The sequence below is a fragment of the Epinephelus lanceolatus genome, chromosome 22, assembly GCF_041903045.1.
Source record: "Epinephelus lanceolatus isolate andai-2023 chromosome 22, ASM4190304v1, whole genome shotgun sequence".
Lineage (NCBI taxonomy): Eukaryota > Metazoa > Chordata > Actinopteri > Perciformes > Serranidae > Epinephelus > Epinephelus lanceolatus.
The window spans coordinates 9,001,750-9,018,876 of NC_135755.1; the positions used below are offsets into that span (position 1 = coordinate 9,001,750).

At 44.2% G+C, this 17,127-nt stretch overlaps 1 protein-coding gene across 8 annotated transcripts in view; it reads left to right on the forward strand.

Annotated features, from left to right (window-relative positions):
• dysf (dysferlin, limb girdle muscular dystrophy 2B (autosomal recessive)) overlaps positions 1-17,127 on the forward strand; it is a 152,210-nt gene that overhangs the window by 40,600 nt on the left and 94,483 nt on the right. For 4 of the 8 annotated variants that reach the window (XM_033609246.2, XM_078164808.1, XM_078164807.1 and 1 more), the window contains exons 17-32: positions 388-420; positions 713-828; positions 3,077-3,190; positions 3,284-3,461; positions 3,573-3,697; positions 3,830-3,936; positions 5,062-5,257; positions 5,501-5,647; positions 5,735-5,866; positions 6,062-6,228; positions 6,541-6,655; positions 6,808-6,913; positions 8,300-8,442; positions 9,109-9,282; positions 13,098-13,182; positions 13,297-13,374. In XM_033609246.2, coding sequence (XP_033465137.2) covers positions 388-420; positions 713-828; positions 3,077-3,190; positions 3,284-3,461; positions 3,573-3,697; positions 3,830-3,936; positions 5,062-5,257; positions 5,501-5,647; positions 5,735-5,866; positions 6,062-6,228; positions 6,541-6,655; positions 6,808-6,913; positions 8,300-8,442; positions 9,109-9,282; positions 13,098-13,182; positions 13,297-13,374 — 2,016 coding nt within the window. The remainder of the gene's footprint in view (positions 1-387; positions 421-712; positions 829-3,076; positions 3,191-3,283; positions 3,462-3,572; positions 3,698-3,829; positions 3,937-5,061; positions 5,258-5,500; positions 5,648-5,734; positions 5,867-6,061; positions 6,229-6,540; positions 6,656-6,807; positions 6,914-8,299; positions 8,443-9,108; positions 9,283-13,097; positions 13,183-13,296; positions 13,375-17,127) is intronic. The other 4 variants (XM_078164806.1, XM_078164809.1, XM_078164811.1 and 1 more) reach the window with 1 other exon arrangement.

Here is a 17,127-nt window from a genome sequence, read left to right on the forward strand (position 1 = left end):
CGACATGCATGAGTTCTTCTTTGTCTGTCTTTGAAAACATCACATTAAGTGTACTGATGAAAAGTGTTGCACCTTTCACAGACTTTTTTTTTTTTTTTTAAATTTCCCCCAATTTTAAGTAGTGGTGTAAGATTTCACTCACTTCACCTCAGGGTATCTTGTTTCAAGTTAATGACTTGAAACAAGTCAGTAAGTGTTTGTCATCATCACCTTGTTTCAGGTTAGGTACTTGAAACAAGCTGAATGACTTAGCTTTAGGTATTCAGAGTTTCTTTTGTACGTAGAGCTTCAGTGCATCTGTTTGGGTTTGAGTGGTGCTCAAAGACGTACGTTTCTTTTCTGTCTGACTCTGTGATTCTGAACCATCCTTCCTCTCTACGCACTCAGATGACTTGACTCCACGGAGCGCCCACTCTGGCAGTACGTCCACCATCCTCTCTACGCCACTTTTATTTTGCGTGAAACAGTCCAGCTGTCAATTCAACTGTTTCACTTCCTGTTTGTAATGTATATTTTCTTCCCCTTTCATCTCATAACTGTTTTCTATCTTGGCTTGAGTCTAATGAAACTTTTTCTTGAACACTCATAATTTTATCAATCGGTCTTGTCTGTCTGTTTGGGATAATAAAGTTTATCTTATCTTATTTTCATCGTTCCACATTCTGTCCTGTTTATATTGATCTAATTTATCTGTTGTTTTGTGTCTTTACAGTCGATGACAGTCTCGGTTTCCTGCCAACGTTTGGTCCTTGTTTTGTCAACCTGTACGGCAGCCCCAGAGAGTTCACCGCCTTCAACGATCCGCACGAAGCGCTCAACCTCGGAAAAGTAACATCAAATTTGTTTTTCACTTTTAAATACAATCAATTATAACCTTCAATTTTAGGTAGGAAATAATTAAATAAACAATCCAGAACCTGATTTTAGCCGGTAAGTATCATTGAGATAAACCTTTAACATTTCTCATCTTACTTTTTAACATGTTTATTCTGGCGCATGTCAGCTCTTACATGTACAGTTGAAGATTACTTTCATTATCGATTAATCTGCTAATTATTTCTTCAGTTAATTTCAGGGTAGGGGGGTTACAGGTTTAGAATATGAATAACTCTTTGCTGTTACAGTTTTAATTGGTGGTATTCTGAATACAGTTTCTGGGTCTCATTCTTAAAACAGCAGAACGAATTTGTGTGTAAACTGTTCACAGGAGGAAATTTACTTGTATTTTGGCTAGGCCTGCCCCCGACTAAGACTTTTCATAGACTTTATTAAATGATATATTTTGGTGGTTTAAGTTGAAGGTGTGAGAAAGAATAGTATCAGTAACATTGTTAACACTGTGCTACATTACAGAGAAATACAAAACCGTACTAATGAACCTTCATTAATATAGGCCTATATTTTATCTACAAGTGCACGTCACACACTGAGCGAGCCGCCTGTTAATGATGCTGTGGGCTAATGGGCATGTAGCTACTTCCATGTTTCACATGATACGTCATGTTTGTAGTCGACCAATGAAGATGAGTTTACATATCACCTTGGGTTTGTCCTTCACCTTCTCAAAATGATCCCACACTTTGGATTTCCTGCCCGACATGTTATTAACTAGCCTGTGGAATAACCGCAGGTACCAGCCCTGGAAATAAGGGGTCGTACACATGCTGCGTCTTTAACTGTGTGGAAAAGGTGAGGTCGGGTGCTAGGCGCTACTGTTGTGTATTTTTTGTGCCAGTTTTCAAGAGCACGGCAATAGGTTGATCAACTTTTCCGTATTTATCAGACTAAATATTTATAGAAGAAGGGAAAGATATCTGTCGGCTGTGACTGGTTTATAACCTGACTCCTGTCTGACTGCTGAGCGTGGCCTCTTCCTGTGCCTGTCCTTTCAAATTAAATTCCCACATGGTCCAGCCATATAGGTTTTGGTTTATTTTGACAAGGTGCAGCTCCTAATAGAGTTTGAAGGGGTTTTTTTCTCTACGACTAAGCGACCAATGAAATCTTGCTGTCTAATGACCTTTCTGGTCAACTAACATTTGGTCAACTAGTCGGGGGCAGCCCTAATTTTGGCATTCATCGTCATGTTAGTAGCTCCGATCTTTTCGTAGGTACTAACAAAATCTACACCTGCTTCTGACTCCCCGTAGTGCTTGTGTCAATAAGGATTGCACATAAATATTGCTTGTCATTAACAGAAATTATAATTAAAATTCATATTGTGGTCTGTTATGTTCACAATGCGCAGATGCCTTTTAAACGTGTTAAAGTTAAACATGACAAATGATTAGAAATATAACAAATTTAGCTACATTAGTTGGCGATCAGCAGATTTTAATTTCAGAGTAGATTTCTTAAAAATGTGGATTGGTTATTTAAATTGAGTTAATACATGTGTTTTCTACATTTCTGGTATCCCATTCACACTTGAGTCAATCAGGAGAGAGAGGAGAGGCGACCCTCACAACCCTGGTTAATTTTTTGATTGGAATCAGAAACAGGTTTACGTATGTTTTTTTTTTTTGTTGTTGTTTTTTTTTACATACTTTTTTTTGTACGTTAACACATGTACCTTGGTGTACAAAGTAAGAGCAGAAGTTGGAAAAAAAAACTCAAGCAATCATAAATTCAAAAAATAAAATGTAAGAAAAGATTTGTTTTGCATTGTAAAGGAAAAAAGAATATGTGCAACATGCAAAAATTATAATTCAAAGATTTGCTTAATGTGATTTATGAAATATCAGGATGTACTTGTTTTGTGTAACCAATCATTTACACAAAGACACAAAGTCAGGTATCAAATCCTAACAGCTGAGAAGCTTTAACAAAGCATTATTTAACTTCTTCCTCAGGACTCGTCTTTGTCTTCTGTATTAAAGTCGCTTTGACTTAACAGTTTACTTTTCATGTCTTGTGCTGTAAATCAGTCCAGATTTCCTTCCAAATCTGACCTAGCAGAGGAGCACAGGCTGTTGAAGGCTTCTCAGTAATTGTACTCTATGTTTGTTAAATAACATTAATGTATTTAACCGATCATAGCAATAGTGAAACTTAAAGACCTTCCTTCGTCTGTCAGGGGGAGGGCGTGGCGTACCGAGGTCGAGTCTTACTGGAATTAACCACAAAACTCGTGGACAAGCCGGAGCAGAGGACTGAAGACATACCATCAGATGACCTGCTGGTGGTGGAGGTGAGAGTGAAGACGGTTATAAACACTTAAACGACACAAAGAAACGTTTTAACCATCTGTTCCTCTTTCTTAATCTTTCTCTCCGTCTAACAGAAGTTCCTCAGGAAGAGGAAGTTTTCTCTCTTTGTAGCGTTTTACTCTGCCACGCTCCTCCAGGACGTGGACGATGCCATCCAGTTCGAGGTCAGCATCGGAAACTACGGCAACAGGTTCGACTACACCTGCCTCCCTCTGGCCTCCACCACCCAGTACAGCAGGGCGGTGTTTGACGGTAAGTCAGGTTGTGAATGGTGGAGTGTAGTCCAGGTGAGGTCAGTTATTTAAATTTGTAGTAGGCTACGACACCAAAATGTGATGTGTTATCTGTGTGTGTGTGTCCCAGGTTGCCACTACTACTACCTCCCCTGGGGAAACGTGAAGCCGGTGGTGGTCCTGTCTTCAGAGTGGGAAGATATCAAACCGAGGATCGAGGCTCTCAACATGCTGCTGGCCGTCATAGAGAGACTGGTGGGTGTTGTTGGATCTGTCTGTGTGTGTGCTCTTGTCCCTGGATCTTTGTAAGGACGAATGTGAGTTTTAATCCTTGAAAATCATGAAGTGTTTAGATGAATGTGTCGAGCTGAATGTGTGTCCATCCAGGAGGAGAACCTGCAGCGGGTGCAGCTGGAGGTGAAGGCGGGCAGTGATCTGGAGGAGGTGGAGCTCCGAGTGGTCGAGCTGTTGGATCAGATCATCACAGACTGCAGGTAAACACTCTGTGATGTCACTGACAAGTTTAATGCACTGGTGGTCACGTAGAAGTATAAAGCAGCAGATTACTTCTGTATGAGGAGCTCCTGATTCCCATTGTTTTCCTACTTTGCGCACATTTTCGGCCACTGTTCCTCTTCTTTGAGTTAGCCGCTAACAGCTACTTTTACAGCCACTTTTTAAGAACGCATTCACACTGGTGCTATTTGGTCCGCTTTAAAGGAACCGTGGTCCACTTCCACGGATAGTCCAGTATGCTTTGAGTGGTGTGAACGCTCCTTTGAACTCTGGTGCGGACCAAATGAGCCAACCCTGGTCCGCTTGAAAACTGGGGGGAACCCTGATGCGCTTCGCTCACAGTGGGAAATGCAAACGGATTATCCAGCGAACCAAAGAGAGGAAGTGACGTAGAGCGCAGTGGATTTTGGGCAGAAAAAAATCAAAGCCAACGGCGCGAACCAGGAGAAGCAGAGGTACAAAAAGAAAAAGTTGGAAAATGTCTCATGGGCATAAATGCATAAATTTGGTGTTGCTCCATTGTTTTTGTGGTGACCAAGCCGGCTGAAGGGGATGGATTTCCATTTTTGGTCCTGGCCAATCGATGAGCCCAGTTATCTTCTTCCTCTTACACTCACAGATAGCAAAAGCAGCAATGACCCATAGACCTTCTCAAGTCCCTGAGTAGAGTCCTGTGGGGATCCGCTGTGAAGTCCGACGGCCAGAGGTTGCTTGCTCCGCTGCCGTTCAGCGGCTAGAAAAAATCCTGATACCAACTATTTAACGGAGTTTACAGCCTGTCGCTCATGCGGCATTCGAAGATAATATTAGGAGAAGATATCACAAGCAAGGCTGTTCTCGGCTTTCAATGTCCGATAGACAAACATTTCTGTCACATCTCGTATCGTATCGGTAACGGTATCGGTAAGAGTAGTCCTTTCCTTAAAATCTTAATGATACCCATCCCTACAGTGTTGTTAAAAACTGTCTTTATCTCTTTTCATTATGGTAATCTTTACTGAAGTACCGTCCTCCCTCTCTAAGCCCATGACTTCAGCTTCCTGTTGACAGCTTATATTCTACACATTTCTTTCCGTATCTTTCTCACACTTCTGTTTCTCTAGTGAAGAGCTGCCCTCTCTGGATCAGTGGCAGTGCGCGACCCCTCTGGACCGCTCCCTGAGGCACATTCGCACTCTCCACCTACAGCAGATTGTCGCGGCGGCCGAGGCTCTGAAGCACGGACCTGCCACTGAGCTATCCACGGTGCTGGAGCAGGCTGAGGACTGGGCCAGCAGGCTGAGGACAATGGCTGAGGAGGTGAGCGTGTTATTACAGTATGTTCCCAAGCAACTGATAGAGGAAGTTTTCTGGTAATGAATTAAAGGTGAAGTAGAAGAAGTCATGAAACTGTGTGATGTTAACAATGTTATTAAAAGTTGAAGAGGAAGACGTAGTTTGGAAACAAACCAGATTAGCTGCAGGAAGAAAAGCTGGACCAAAAACATAACATCAGCAGACCTCAGTCAAACTTTTTTCTCTTTCTGTGTCTTTTTCACCCAGCCTCAGAACAGCCTCCCAGACATCGTGATATGGATGCTGCAGGGTGACCGCCGGGTGGCGTACCACCGCATCCCAGCACACACTGTCATCTTCTCCCAGCAGCACTGTGGGAAACACTGCGGACAGCTGCAGACTGTCTTTCTAAAGGTACACACACACACACACACACACATACACACACACATTTTGTCCTCTGATATAAAGTGTCACTGACCCGCCGTGTGTGCTGTGCAGAACCCACAGGGCAGCGGCGGAGAGGCCAAACTTCCCGGTCAGCTGAGGGTCAAAGTCTGGTTTGGATTGGCTACTGACGTCAAACACTTCAACCAATACGCTGAAGGGAAACTGTCGGTCTTTGCTGAGACGGTAAGATATGGAGGACTAAAGCTGCCGCTATAATAAATAAATAAACAAATAAACGACTCAATATTCAAATAAGTCGGGGGGCGGGGGCCGTCACACACTGTTTAAAAAAGGTAATAAGTTGTCTGCTTGCAATTTACACTTAAAAAGAAGCTTCACACGGGAGCTTTAATTGTCTGTCCCTCTGTCTTTCTGCAGTATGAGAACCAGACCCGACTGGCCCTGGTGGGCAGCTGGGGAACTACAGGTCTGACCTATCCAAAGTTCAGTGACGTCACTGGAAGAATCAAACTGCCCAAAGAGAGCTTCAGACCCTCGCCTGGCTGGACCTGGGCTGGAGACTGGTACATCAGTCCTGAGAAGACGTAAGTGTGTGTGGGTTTGTCTTTTACAGTTGTTTCTTCTTCTTCTTTTGGCTGCACAATACTCACATCTATTACTATCCAAACTGTACTTTTTGGTTGTTTACTGGTCAAAGTATTGTCTCTATATTCTCACCAAGACCACAGCGGAAAAAATCCCCCGGACACACCTAAACTCCAGCGGTCCACAGGGGACAGTGATCATATTTTAGCATTAGTTTTGTATCTGTCTGTTTGTGAATGAATAAGAGATGATCATGGATCATGGATTAAAGTATCCGTGTGTATGCACACTGTGTGATGATAAACCCTCAGACTGCTGTTTGACGTGGACGCTGGTCACATGACCTTCTCAGAGGAAGTGTTTGAGAACCAGATGAGGTTACCAGGCGGACAGTGGATTGGTATGCCGGAGGGTTACACTGACGTGGTACGTGTGTGTGTGTGTGTGTGTGTGTGTGTGTGTGTGTGAATACTGTAAATATGTGTGTGTCTCTGCACCTCTCAAATCTTTGGTCTGAACTGGGCATAATGGTTTCACTCATCTGTGTAGATCTAAAATTGTGTTTGTGTGTGTGTCAGAATGGAGAGAAGGCTGTGCCAAAGGACGAGGTGGAGTGTCCTCCAGGGTGGGCGTGGGAGGAGGTGGAGTGGAGCGAAGATCTCAACAGAGCTGTGGATGATCAAGGTACACGCACGCACACACTGGGGGCATCCTGATCAGATGCCCAAACCACCTCAACTGACCCCTTCCGATGCAAAGGAGCAGCAGCTCTACTCCGAGCTCCCTTCGGATGTCCAAGCTCCTCACCCTATCTCTAAGGCTCAGCCCAGCCACCCCACTGAGGAAACTCATTTCGGCCGCTTGTATCCACAATCTCATTCTTTCAGTCACTACCCAGAGCTCATGACCATCAGTGAGGGTTGGGACGTAGATGGACCAGTATATGGAAAGCTTCGCCATCCGGCTCAGCTCTGTCTTCACCATGACAGTACAGCGCAACACCCACACCACCGCAGATGCTGCTGATTATATAACATAATATAATATGATATAATCACAGGTGCCACTTGGCTTTCTTAACAAATACTTCTACTGTTGCCCATGATACTTTGGTTCTTTGATTTAAGCATGATATGCCGCAGCTGTCACGCAGATGGGTTATCTTGTAAAAGGAGAAGTGCTCACTAACGGAATTTAACAAATTTAATGAATGTATGTATTGAGTGCGTAAAAAACCTTCAACTTAAACCTGTGAAAAATGGGAGGAAAAGTAAAAGCTGCAGAGGAATGGCGTCGTCCCAGCGCTGTCTGTCGCAAATTCTAGCCGACCAGCGGAGAAGCAAAACCAGAATCAACATCAGTCTAGCTCTTGATCATTAGTGTCAGCTGAAGGCAGAAAAAGGCACGTGTGTGTGTGTGTGTGGCACGCAGAGGTTGCCGCTTTCCTTCTGGACAATGTTAGCTAACTTGGCTAGCTGTCTCCAGTGTCTGTCGTTTACGAACCTGGCAACCTGTAGAATTGAAGAGTGGAGCGAGAGCGGGCAAGTGTGAGTGCGACACCTACTGGCCGGGAAGTATGAATCCTACATCTATCCCCTTTAAGTACAGTTTAAAGGTACTTTGAGTATTTCCATTTCATGCTATGTGATACTTCTACGTCCCTACATTTAAGAGGGAAAAATTACAAATGGCAGTGTTACTTGTCGTGTGTCTATCTATGCCTCAATAAAATGTCCTGAAAAGTCAAAAAAATGTCAACAGTTATGGGTCGCAAAAACCGTAATCACCCCACAGCCTCTCAGATTTATCTTATGAACATTTGGAGGGGCCCGACCCCAAGCTGGGAACCACTGGATTAAAGCACACGACCGTATATGATACATGGTAGTGAAATCCTCCAGCAGCTGATGCATTTGCATTAACAACCTAATGATATCAGATCACATTATATCACTACATTTGGCTTTAAATACACACACTCTCTACTGCACATGTGGCAGTAGAGTGTTTTTAGATTGTCGTGTTATTGTCGTCACCTGTTAAGAGTCAGCATACTTCTTCCTCCACCAGGATGGGAGTATGGCATCACCATCCCTCCGGACCGCCGTCCCAAGTCGTGGGTGCCGGCAGAGAAGATGTACCACACCAACCGAAGGCGACGATGGATACGAATGAGACGGCGAGACCAGCAGAAGATGGACGCCCTCAGAAAGGTACAGAGAAAGAGACTGACAGTACTGTAAAACTGTTGGATATCGCCGGTTTTGGTTCAATGCCACAAGTGTCACCCATAAATCACACAAGGGATCATGGGGGCTAGGAATAAAGTGGATACTATTAATATATTACGTTAAATATAGGATTCTAAAACGAGCCATTTTGCATCATGTTTACTTTGGGTTTAAATATATATATGATGCTTGTAGTTATGTACTTTTACTTGTAACAGAGTATTTTTACACTGCGGTATCTTTTCTTGCCTGCTACAGCAGATAAGCACCGCCTTATTTCTTTTTCTTCTCTCATGTCCTCTCATCTAATGTGAGCAGTTGAAGTTTCCTCTTTTAGCCACTAGATGGAGTTCCAGTTGCACAAATGAGCAAGAGAGATACTGATGTTCATTACTTTGCTCACTTTTGGGCACATACTGATTTCCTGGAGATTTACCCTAACCCCTAACACCAACCCTTAACCCCTTACTTACCCTTACCTTGACCACTCACCCAAAAATCATCTTTTTTCCCAACTGGGGGACACTGCTTTTGTCTCCAGTTCATCATCTGTCTCCAGTTAATTTCTCTTTAGTCCGCAATGTGTCCCTGAAGGTCGCCTAAGTTACACCCAGAGTGCTCAGTGTGTGCGTGTGTGTGTGTTGACAGCAACGTCCGGACGAGACAGAGAGGGAGGGCTGGGAGTACGCATCGCTCTTCGGCTGGAGGTTCCACCTGAAGCCCAGGAAGACGGACAGCTTCAGGAGACGCAGGTGGAGGTGCCGCATGGAGCCGCTGGAGAAGACAGGACCCGCGGCCATCTTTGCTCTGGAGTGTTCTTTGGTGAGAGAGAGGCTGTAATAGACTTATCCCATTAAATCATTACACAGTGACACAATAAGATGTCTGATAAGATAAACTACATGGCCAAAAGTAAGTGGACACCTGAAAATCTCAATCATATGTGATTCCCATTCCAAAACTATAGGCTTTAATCTGCTGCGTAAACAGCTTCCACTCTTCTGGGAAGTCTTTCCGTCAGACTGTAGAACCTGGCTGTAGGGATTTTCTCCCAGTCAGCCTCGACAGCATCAACACTGATGTTTGGTGATCAGATCTGGCTCACACTTGGTGCTCCAGTTCACGCCAAAGCTGCTGGATGGGATTGAGGTCAGGACTCTCTCTGTAGGATATCACACATCGAATTGGAAAAACCCTGTCCTCCTGGACCTGGCTTTGCCCACGGGGACATTGTCATGATGAAACAGGAAAGAGAAAAACACAAACTGTCGCCACACAATTGCAAGCACTTTACTTTAAATAAATTATTGTCTGCAACATTACAAATTTTATTGGAGCTGAGGTGTCCAAACCACAAATATCTGCCCCAGATCAAAAGTATTTACACGTGTGCATGCGTGTCCACATACTTTCGGCCATGTTGTGCATGGTAAGGCTTTTCAGAGTCTTTAATTAAGACAGTCTTCTATTTTGAAGGCCCAGCTGTGTTTTATGACTGAGTTTCATGAATGCTTTATAGCAACTTCACTCACTCACTTTTAACCTTCCTGCCTGGGATGCGAACTTCAATCGTAGATCTAGGAATTAACGTTTAAGGATTGTGCCGATAGCAAGCGAAATAGTCGGCAACCCAGAAAAGCCCTTGACCCAACTTTTTACGGAGGATAGGGGCAGAAAGCAAGGAGGATCCTGGCAGATAGCGCCCATCCTCTCTCCAAGCAGTTTGAGCTCAGGGAGGCACTATAGAGCCCCTCTGGCAACTAAAACTGTATGTACAAAGTCCTTCATACCAGGTGCAATCAGTACTTTTAACACAACAATGTGACAGATGAGTTTTAAACCAAAAACGGATAGACATCAGCTGATTTTTAATGAACTTGATATGTTCGTTAACGGCTCATTTATACTCCCTTTATGTAAGAAAATAGATCCCTCAGTTTCAAACATTGTCCTTTATGTTGGTATGGACACATCTAATAGATGGTGCTATAAGGCAGAGTCAGAAATTTCACACATCAAACAAGGAGACGGAGGAGGAAGTTGAAATATTGTACCTTTGAACAGAGGCAGCGAGATCCGTGTGGCCTTTATACACATCCTGACATGTGGATGGGGAATTATTTTCTCTATTTTCACTATATACACCAATCAGGCATAACATTTTCACCACCTGCCTAATATTGTGTAGGTCCCCCTTTTGCTGCCAAAACAGCCCTGACCCATGGAGGGATAGATTCCACTAGACCTCTGAAGGTGTGCTGTTGTATCTGGCACCAAGACGTTAGCAGCAGGTCCTTCAAGTTCTGTAAGTTACGAGGTGGGGCCTCCATGGATCGGACTTGTTTGTCCAGCCCATCTCACAGATGCTCCATTGGATTGAGATCTGGGGTATTTGGAGGCCCAGACAACACCTCAAGCTCCTTGTGTTCCTCAAATCATTCCTGAACCATTTTTGTTGTGTGGCAAAAATGCTGCTGAATGAGGCTACTGCCATCAGGGAATACCGTTTCCATGAATGGGTGTACATGGTCTGCAACAATGCTTAGAAAGGTGGTACGTGTTAAAGTAACATCCACATGGACGGCAGGACTCAAGGTTTTCCCAGCAGAACATTGCCCAAAGCATCACACTGCCTCCGCCGGCTTGCCTTCTTCCCATTGTGCATCCTGGTGCCATGTGTTCCCCAGGTAAGCGACAGAGATGGGACCAAGTCACACATGTGCAAGTCTCAAGTCTTAACCTTCAAGTCTCAAGTAAGTCCCAAGTCATTTTTTCTTGGGCAAGTCAAGTCAAGTCACAGGTTATGTCAAGTCAAGTCAAGTCCTGTAATAGGTCAAGTCAAGTCCAAGTCAAGTCACCTTATTATTGTAATTTTACCTGCAGAATCTGATCTTAATAAAGTGAAAAGACAAGATATAAGTAACTGTCAATAAACACTGACTTCATCGCTGCAATGTTTACTTTGCAGGGATGACCCCCCATGCGTGCGTGCGCACACACACACACACACACTAACCAAGGCAGCGGCCAAAATCACCCATTTAGCTCATTTAACCCTGTGTTGTTCGTTCATAAAACATACATGATGAACATGATGAACCGGTCGGAATGTTCGCTCACGTTTTCTGGGGTTAATGTTAGTAAATAAATTAAAAAACAAGTTCCACCAAACCGACCCACCCCTGTATCGTATCAAGCTAACGTTAGCTAACTACCGACTAACCAGATAATATTAGCTAATTGACAAACACTTACTGGGCAGAATGGCTCTTCAGATGATGAACAAAGTTTGAAGTTGTCGTCTGGCTGTCCGATATGTTTATGCCGCATGTCTTGCACTGTGCTGTTCGTCTTTTGCCATAATAATGGTAATTCCAAAAGCCGAAGAAGATGACTCTCGGTACCCCTCCCGCTGACATGTTGATGCCTATCTGATATAAGAGGGCCTTTTTCTCCAATAAACGTGTAAGGTACGTAGAGAGGGCATGACTGATTGACAGGGTAGTGATCCAATCATGACAACGCCATTCTCAGCCTGCGCTCCTACCGGGTAATCAACATTATTTTTTAAATTAATTTATTAATTTTATATTCTAACCGAAAACATGATGTGAATAACACTCAAGTCATTCAAGTCATTGTGTCTCAAGTCAAGTCAAGTCCCGAGTCTTTAACTTCCAAGTCCGAGTCAAGTCTTTTATTTTTTGTCAAGTCAAGTCACAAGTCATCAAAACAGCGACTCGAGTCGACTCGAGTCCAAGTCACAATGACTCGAGTCCCCATCTCTGGTAAGCGACGCACATGCCATCAACCTGAGCTATAAAAAAATGTGATTCATCAGACCAGGCCACCTTATTCCACTGCTCCGTAATCCAGTTCTAACGCTCACATGCCCATTGTTGGCGCTTTCGGCAGTGGACAGGGCTCAGCATGGGCACCCTGACTGGTCTGCATCTATGCAGCCCTGTACGCAACAAACTGCGATGCACTGTGCATTCTGACACCTGTCTATCAGAACCAGCATTTACTTCTTCAGCAATTTGAGCTACAGTAGCTCGTCTGTTGGATCGGACCACACGGGCCAGCCTTCACTCCCCACATTCATCAATGAGCCTTGGCCGCCCATGGCCCTGTCGCCGGTTCACCACTGTTCCTTCCTTGGACCACTTTTGATAGACACTGACCACTGCAGACCGGGAACACCCCACAAGAACCGCAGTTTTGGAGATGCCCTGACCCAGTCATCTAGCCATCACAATTTGGCCCTTGTCAAACATGCTCAGATCCTTACGCTTGCCCATTTTTCCTGCTTCTAACACATCAATTTTGAGGACAGAACTGTCAGTGGTCACAATGTTATGTCTGATCAGTGTATTGCTATTTAGGCCCAATTTAACTGTCTTCGTGGTCTTGCTTTAACTGCGCTTCACTGCCTCCGTGATTCCGGTGGTACCCCTCTGTTTCTGTATCTGTAAGCTTTCAGGAAACGTGCACATATATGAACGAAATGAACCCTTGCTACTCATTCGCCTTAATGTTTTTGTTGTTTTTTGTTTGTTTGTTTGATGGGTCACAGACAAATTTCCCCTCTGGTGTACAATAAAGATATTTGTTATTCTGTTGTATTCGTCCTGTAGAGCAGTATAGAGGACAAGAATGACGACAAGTCCATCACCACCACGTTCGGAGTCAACAGACCGACCATTTCCTGTTTCTTTGACCGTAAGACACCGCACAACATATTTTTCATCTTCTTTGGCTCCCTTCATACTCCTCTTTCTTCATCTCATCAATACAATGATTTGTGTGTGTCTGTGTGTGTGTGTGTGTGTGTAGGCGGAACCCGCTACCACCTGCGCTGCTACCTGTACCAAGCCAGAGATCTGCTGGCCATGGACAAAGACAGCTTCTCAGGTACTGTGCTCGAAATCTTTGACATTTTTCTCATCATCTGCTGACTCTGTGCCGCCATCTGGTGGCTGGAACGAGGAAAGCAGTGAAGGGAGGTGACCACAGAAGCAGAATCCATTTATGTCTGATTAGGTTTTGCTTTTGTTTGAGTTAAGGTTTTTACTCTTTCGTTAAACTTCCTGCCTTCATGAAACTGCTTGTGTCAGATTCAAGCCTTCTTGTGTATTTTGCAGACTAACGTGGGTCATCTATCCTTGATTTCCATGTCAGACCAATTTTAGGTCAGAGACAAAAGAAACCTGCACTTTTTTCTTATAGCATCTAGTAGTGCCCCAGAAAGGCAAAATTTCTTCTCAGTTCCCTGTTGACACTGAATTCAGTGAGTGTGTAATGGGGCCTGGAAAACATAATTTCATAAAGGTTTAATCGTCACACAGTGCCGGCCCCTGGCACAGGCAGTATATGCGAATTCTAGGGGCGCCATCATCCACAGGGGGCGCCACAAATGGGGGAAGTCTTATGTGTACTAACACTATAACTACTTTTACCTCCTTACACTTTACCCGCTCTCTGGGGGAGATGGGCGGAGTTATCTGACGTTACATGAACCCTCAAACAAAAAGCTCCGTGGTGCCCACTCAACTACCACGACGCTACTGAGAGCAATGGATTTGGAGAGATGGGGCACCAAATGTGCTCGGACCGCCACTGTTGCCAAGAGTTGCAAAGCATGAACATTTAGAAATTTTGCTTTTATTCTCTCAGGCAGCTCAGAGTCTTGACAGTATCTTTAATATCAAATTGTGTTACTGTGTTTTATATACCCACACACAGATTTAATTTCAAAAATACCCAGATTACTAACAGAGGTTGTTGTTACTGCACTGTAGCACTGAGAGAAAGAGGAGAGAGTGAAGTTACAGAAAGGAGGAGTGACACACAAAGAGAGGGCAAAGAAAGAAAACAAGAAAATGTTTTTCTTTTATCTGAAGAAGGTCATGGAAACTCCGGCTACTGTGTGTGTTCGTTAATCAGAAACCCACCGCAGACTCAGATGTAAAAACAGAGACGAGGCTTTAAATAACAGAGGGATGAATAGACGGAGGAAGAGAGAAATGATAGATGATGGAGGGAGGCTGGTTAAAGAGAGGGTTAGACACACACACACACACACACACACAGTGTAACGGATGAGTAGAGTTGATGGATGGGCTTCAGTTGTGTGTTAATCTAGTGTTATACGGCGTCTGGGCGGCCGTGATTAAAGACTGAGTCGGAGATCTTTCTTTCTCTGTCTTTCTTTTATCGGTGTATCCGTCTGTCTTTATTTCTATGTGTCTGAACCTCTTTCCTCCTGTCGGTCTGTCTGTCTGTCTGTGTTTCAACGCTTGGGCTCTTGTCTCAGAACTGTCTGGAAACCATTCGTCCTTTGTGGAGCAGTTTTTACTCCAGCACAGGGTTAAATAAAAGTGGATGGTGCTAATAAGCTGTAGCCCTTTTTAGATAGGAATTGTGCAAATTTGCATGAAAGCCCAATCAGTCTTCTTTCAGCATTGGCAGTATAAAAACAAAATCGGAGAGTGCAGCAAATTGCAGCGATTCTCTCGTAAGTCGGCCCGTTCTTCACCGTTCCCGTCACCTGACAGTTAATGGCCTCTTTGTTTGCGAGGACAAGGAGGGCGCGCAATTCCTTGTCTCCCCAGTTGCTCATCTTTACAGTGTCTGTCAGGTTTGTGTTTCCCTCTTGCTACTAGCTGCTCGCTTATTCCTGCTATTAGCTGTTTCCTGTTTATCCAACACCAGTGGGTCGCACATGCGGCATCATGAACAGCTCCTCCCACAAGTCCTCAACAGCTCCTCCCGTTGCGGAAGGCCGCCTCTGTCTGTTTAAACTTAAGGATTCCGCCAATATGACTACCCTACAAGTCGAAAAATTGGGCACCTCGGATCAACTCGCCAATCTGGCTCTGTGTGTCTAAATGCTTGCATGGCTTATGATAGCTTCCTCTGTGTTGGACGCTCAGACTCTCCGTCCCTTCAGAAGTCAATGCTGTTGGTCAGTGACGCAAATTTGAGTTCTTTCTTTCTGACCTTTGCCAAGGAGTTCGTGTTTTTGGTCATAGTAAATGGCATCATAAGCCCTGTTTCCACAGTACACAGTACACTTTTTTCTGTTTCCACTGTGAAAAGTTGTGGATGGTACCACTGGAACCGTTCCGTATCGTCCCCATGTTTGGTCCCCCCTCTGTTGGGGTACCTAGCACACAGATGTGGTACTAAAAGGTGGAGCTGTGAACACTGCAGTCTGATTGGTCAGTAGAGGATGGTCACTCTGCTCAGGGCTGAGTTGTGTCTGGTTTTGAGGCTCATGTAACCACTGTTCATACTGTGGAGAGTTTTATTAGTGAACTGTAACTATAAAATGAAAGGATGTTTTGCTGCCTCTCACAGCAGCTGGAGTCTGAGAACAAATAACTTCATTCACTGGGCCGACTGCCGGAGACTTTTAAGGTGGAACATTAACTTGCAATGTTACTCAATGCATGAGTTGATGACGTGAATCCATCAGCACACCTTAAATTTCACTGTGACAACTTTGACCATCACTTTAGTTTTTATATGACAGACACTTTTAGTAATGAGTGGATCTTCAAGCGTTTATATGTATTAATTTTGACCGTATTATGTGAACGCCATATATTCTAATCCTCGCTTGATGAAAAAAAAGCATCGTGGAGTGTTGTTCCTGTGGGCTCCAGCAACACTAAACCCCTGAGCTTGCCTGAGAAGGACTAAATGCACAAAGCTGCTGTTTTTAAATATCCCATGGAGAGAGACTCTCACTGCAGCCTGTTTTATTTTGTTCAGCCTCACTCTGTGGATGATAAACGAGGTGCAGACTGATAAAGGAGGAAATACAGTGAGTGCTGGACGGAGCACTGAGTGACAACAACCCCGCCCACATTTAAGGGTAATGTTTGCAGTGGAAACACTCGGGTCTAGGTACCATGACTGAAGGGTTACTGTTGGTTCCAAAGGTACCATACCGAAAGTGTGATGGAAACGGGCTAAAATTACCAGAGAGATCCACCTGGTTGCTTGTCGATTACTATTTACATAATGGGGTGACCTCCATCGTACTTAAATACCATTAGTATCAACCTTTCCTCTAATGGCATCAAAACACCAGTAAATCTCACCTCTTGCTTGATTTGATTGACACTGTCAAACGGTGAGATTCTGCGCCTTGTGCTGAAAAGTTGAGAACTTTCATGTGCGTCTAAAAGCAGCCAGAAAACCGTGAGTTGCTGTGCAAGAGAGTAGCACACACCACACGCTGTGTACTATAGGAAAAATTTGGTTTGCTGACAAGTGGTGACGCATCTCTGTGTGATCATGGCCATAGAGGACTGGACAGTCAGACTTGATGGAGGTCTGCCCTCTCCAAGTGCCCATCTACATTCTTTCGTTCTTTCTTTCTTTACTTCCGTCTTTTTTAAATGTATTTTTGGTAATGAGCTAAGTTTCCACATTTAGATATCTTCTCATTATTTTTCCTCTTCCTCTCCTTTCCCATTCTATCTCTCTCGCTCCCTGTCCCTCATGATTCATGTCCTCCATCTCTCCGTCTTTCTCCTCCTCTACTAACTCTCTCTCTTCCCAGTCTTCGTTGTGTTTATGGACCCCTGTGTCTCCCAGGGCCCCGGCTGCTGCTGCTGCTTCCCCTCCACACACACACGAACAAACTTACATAAC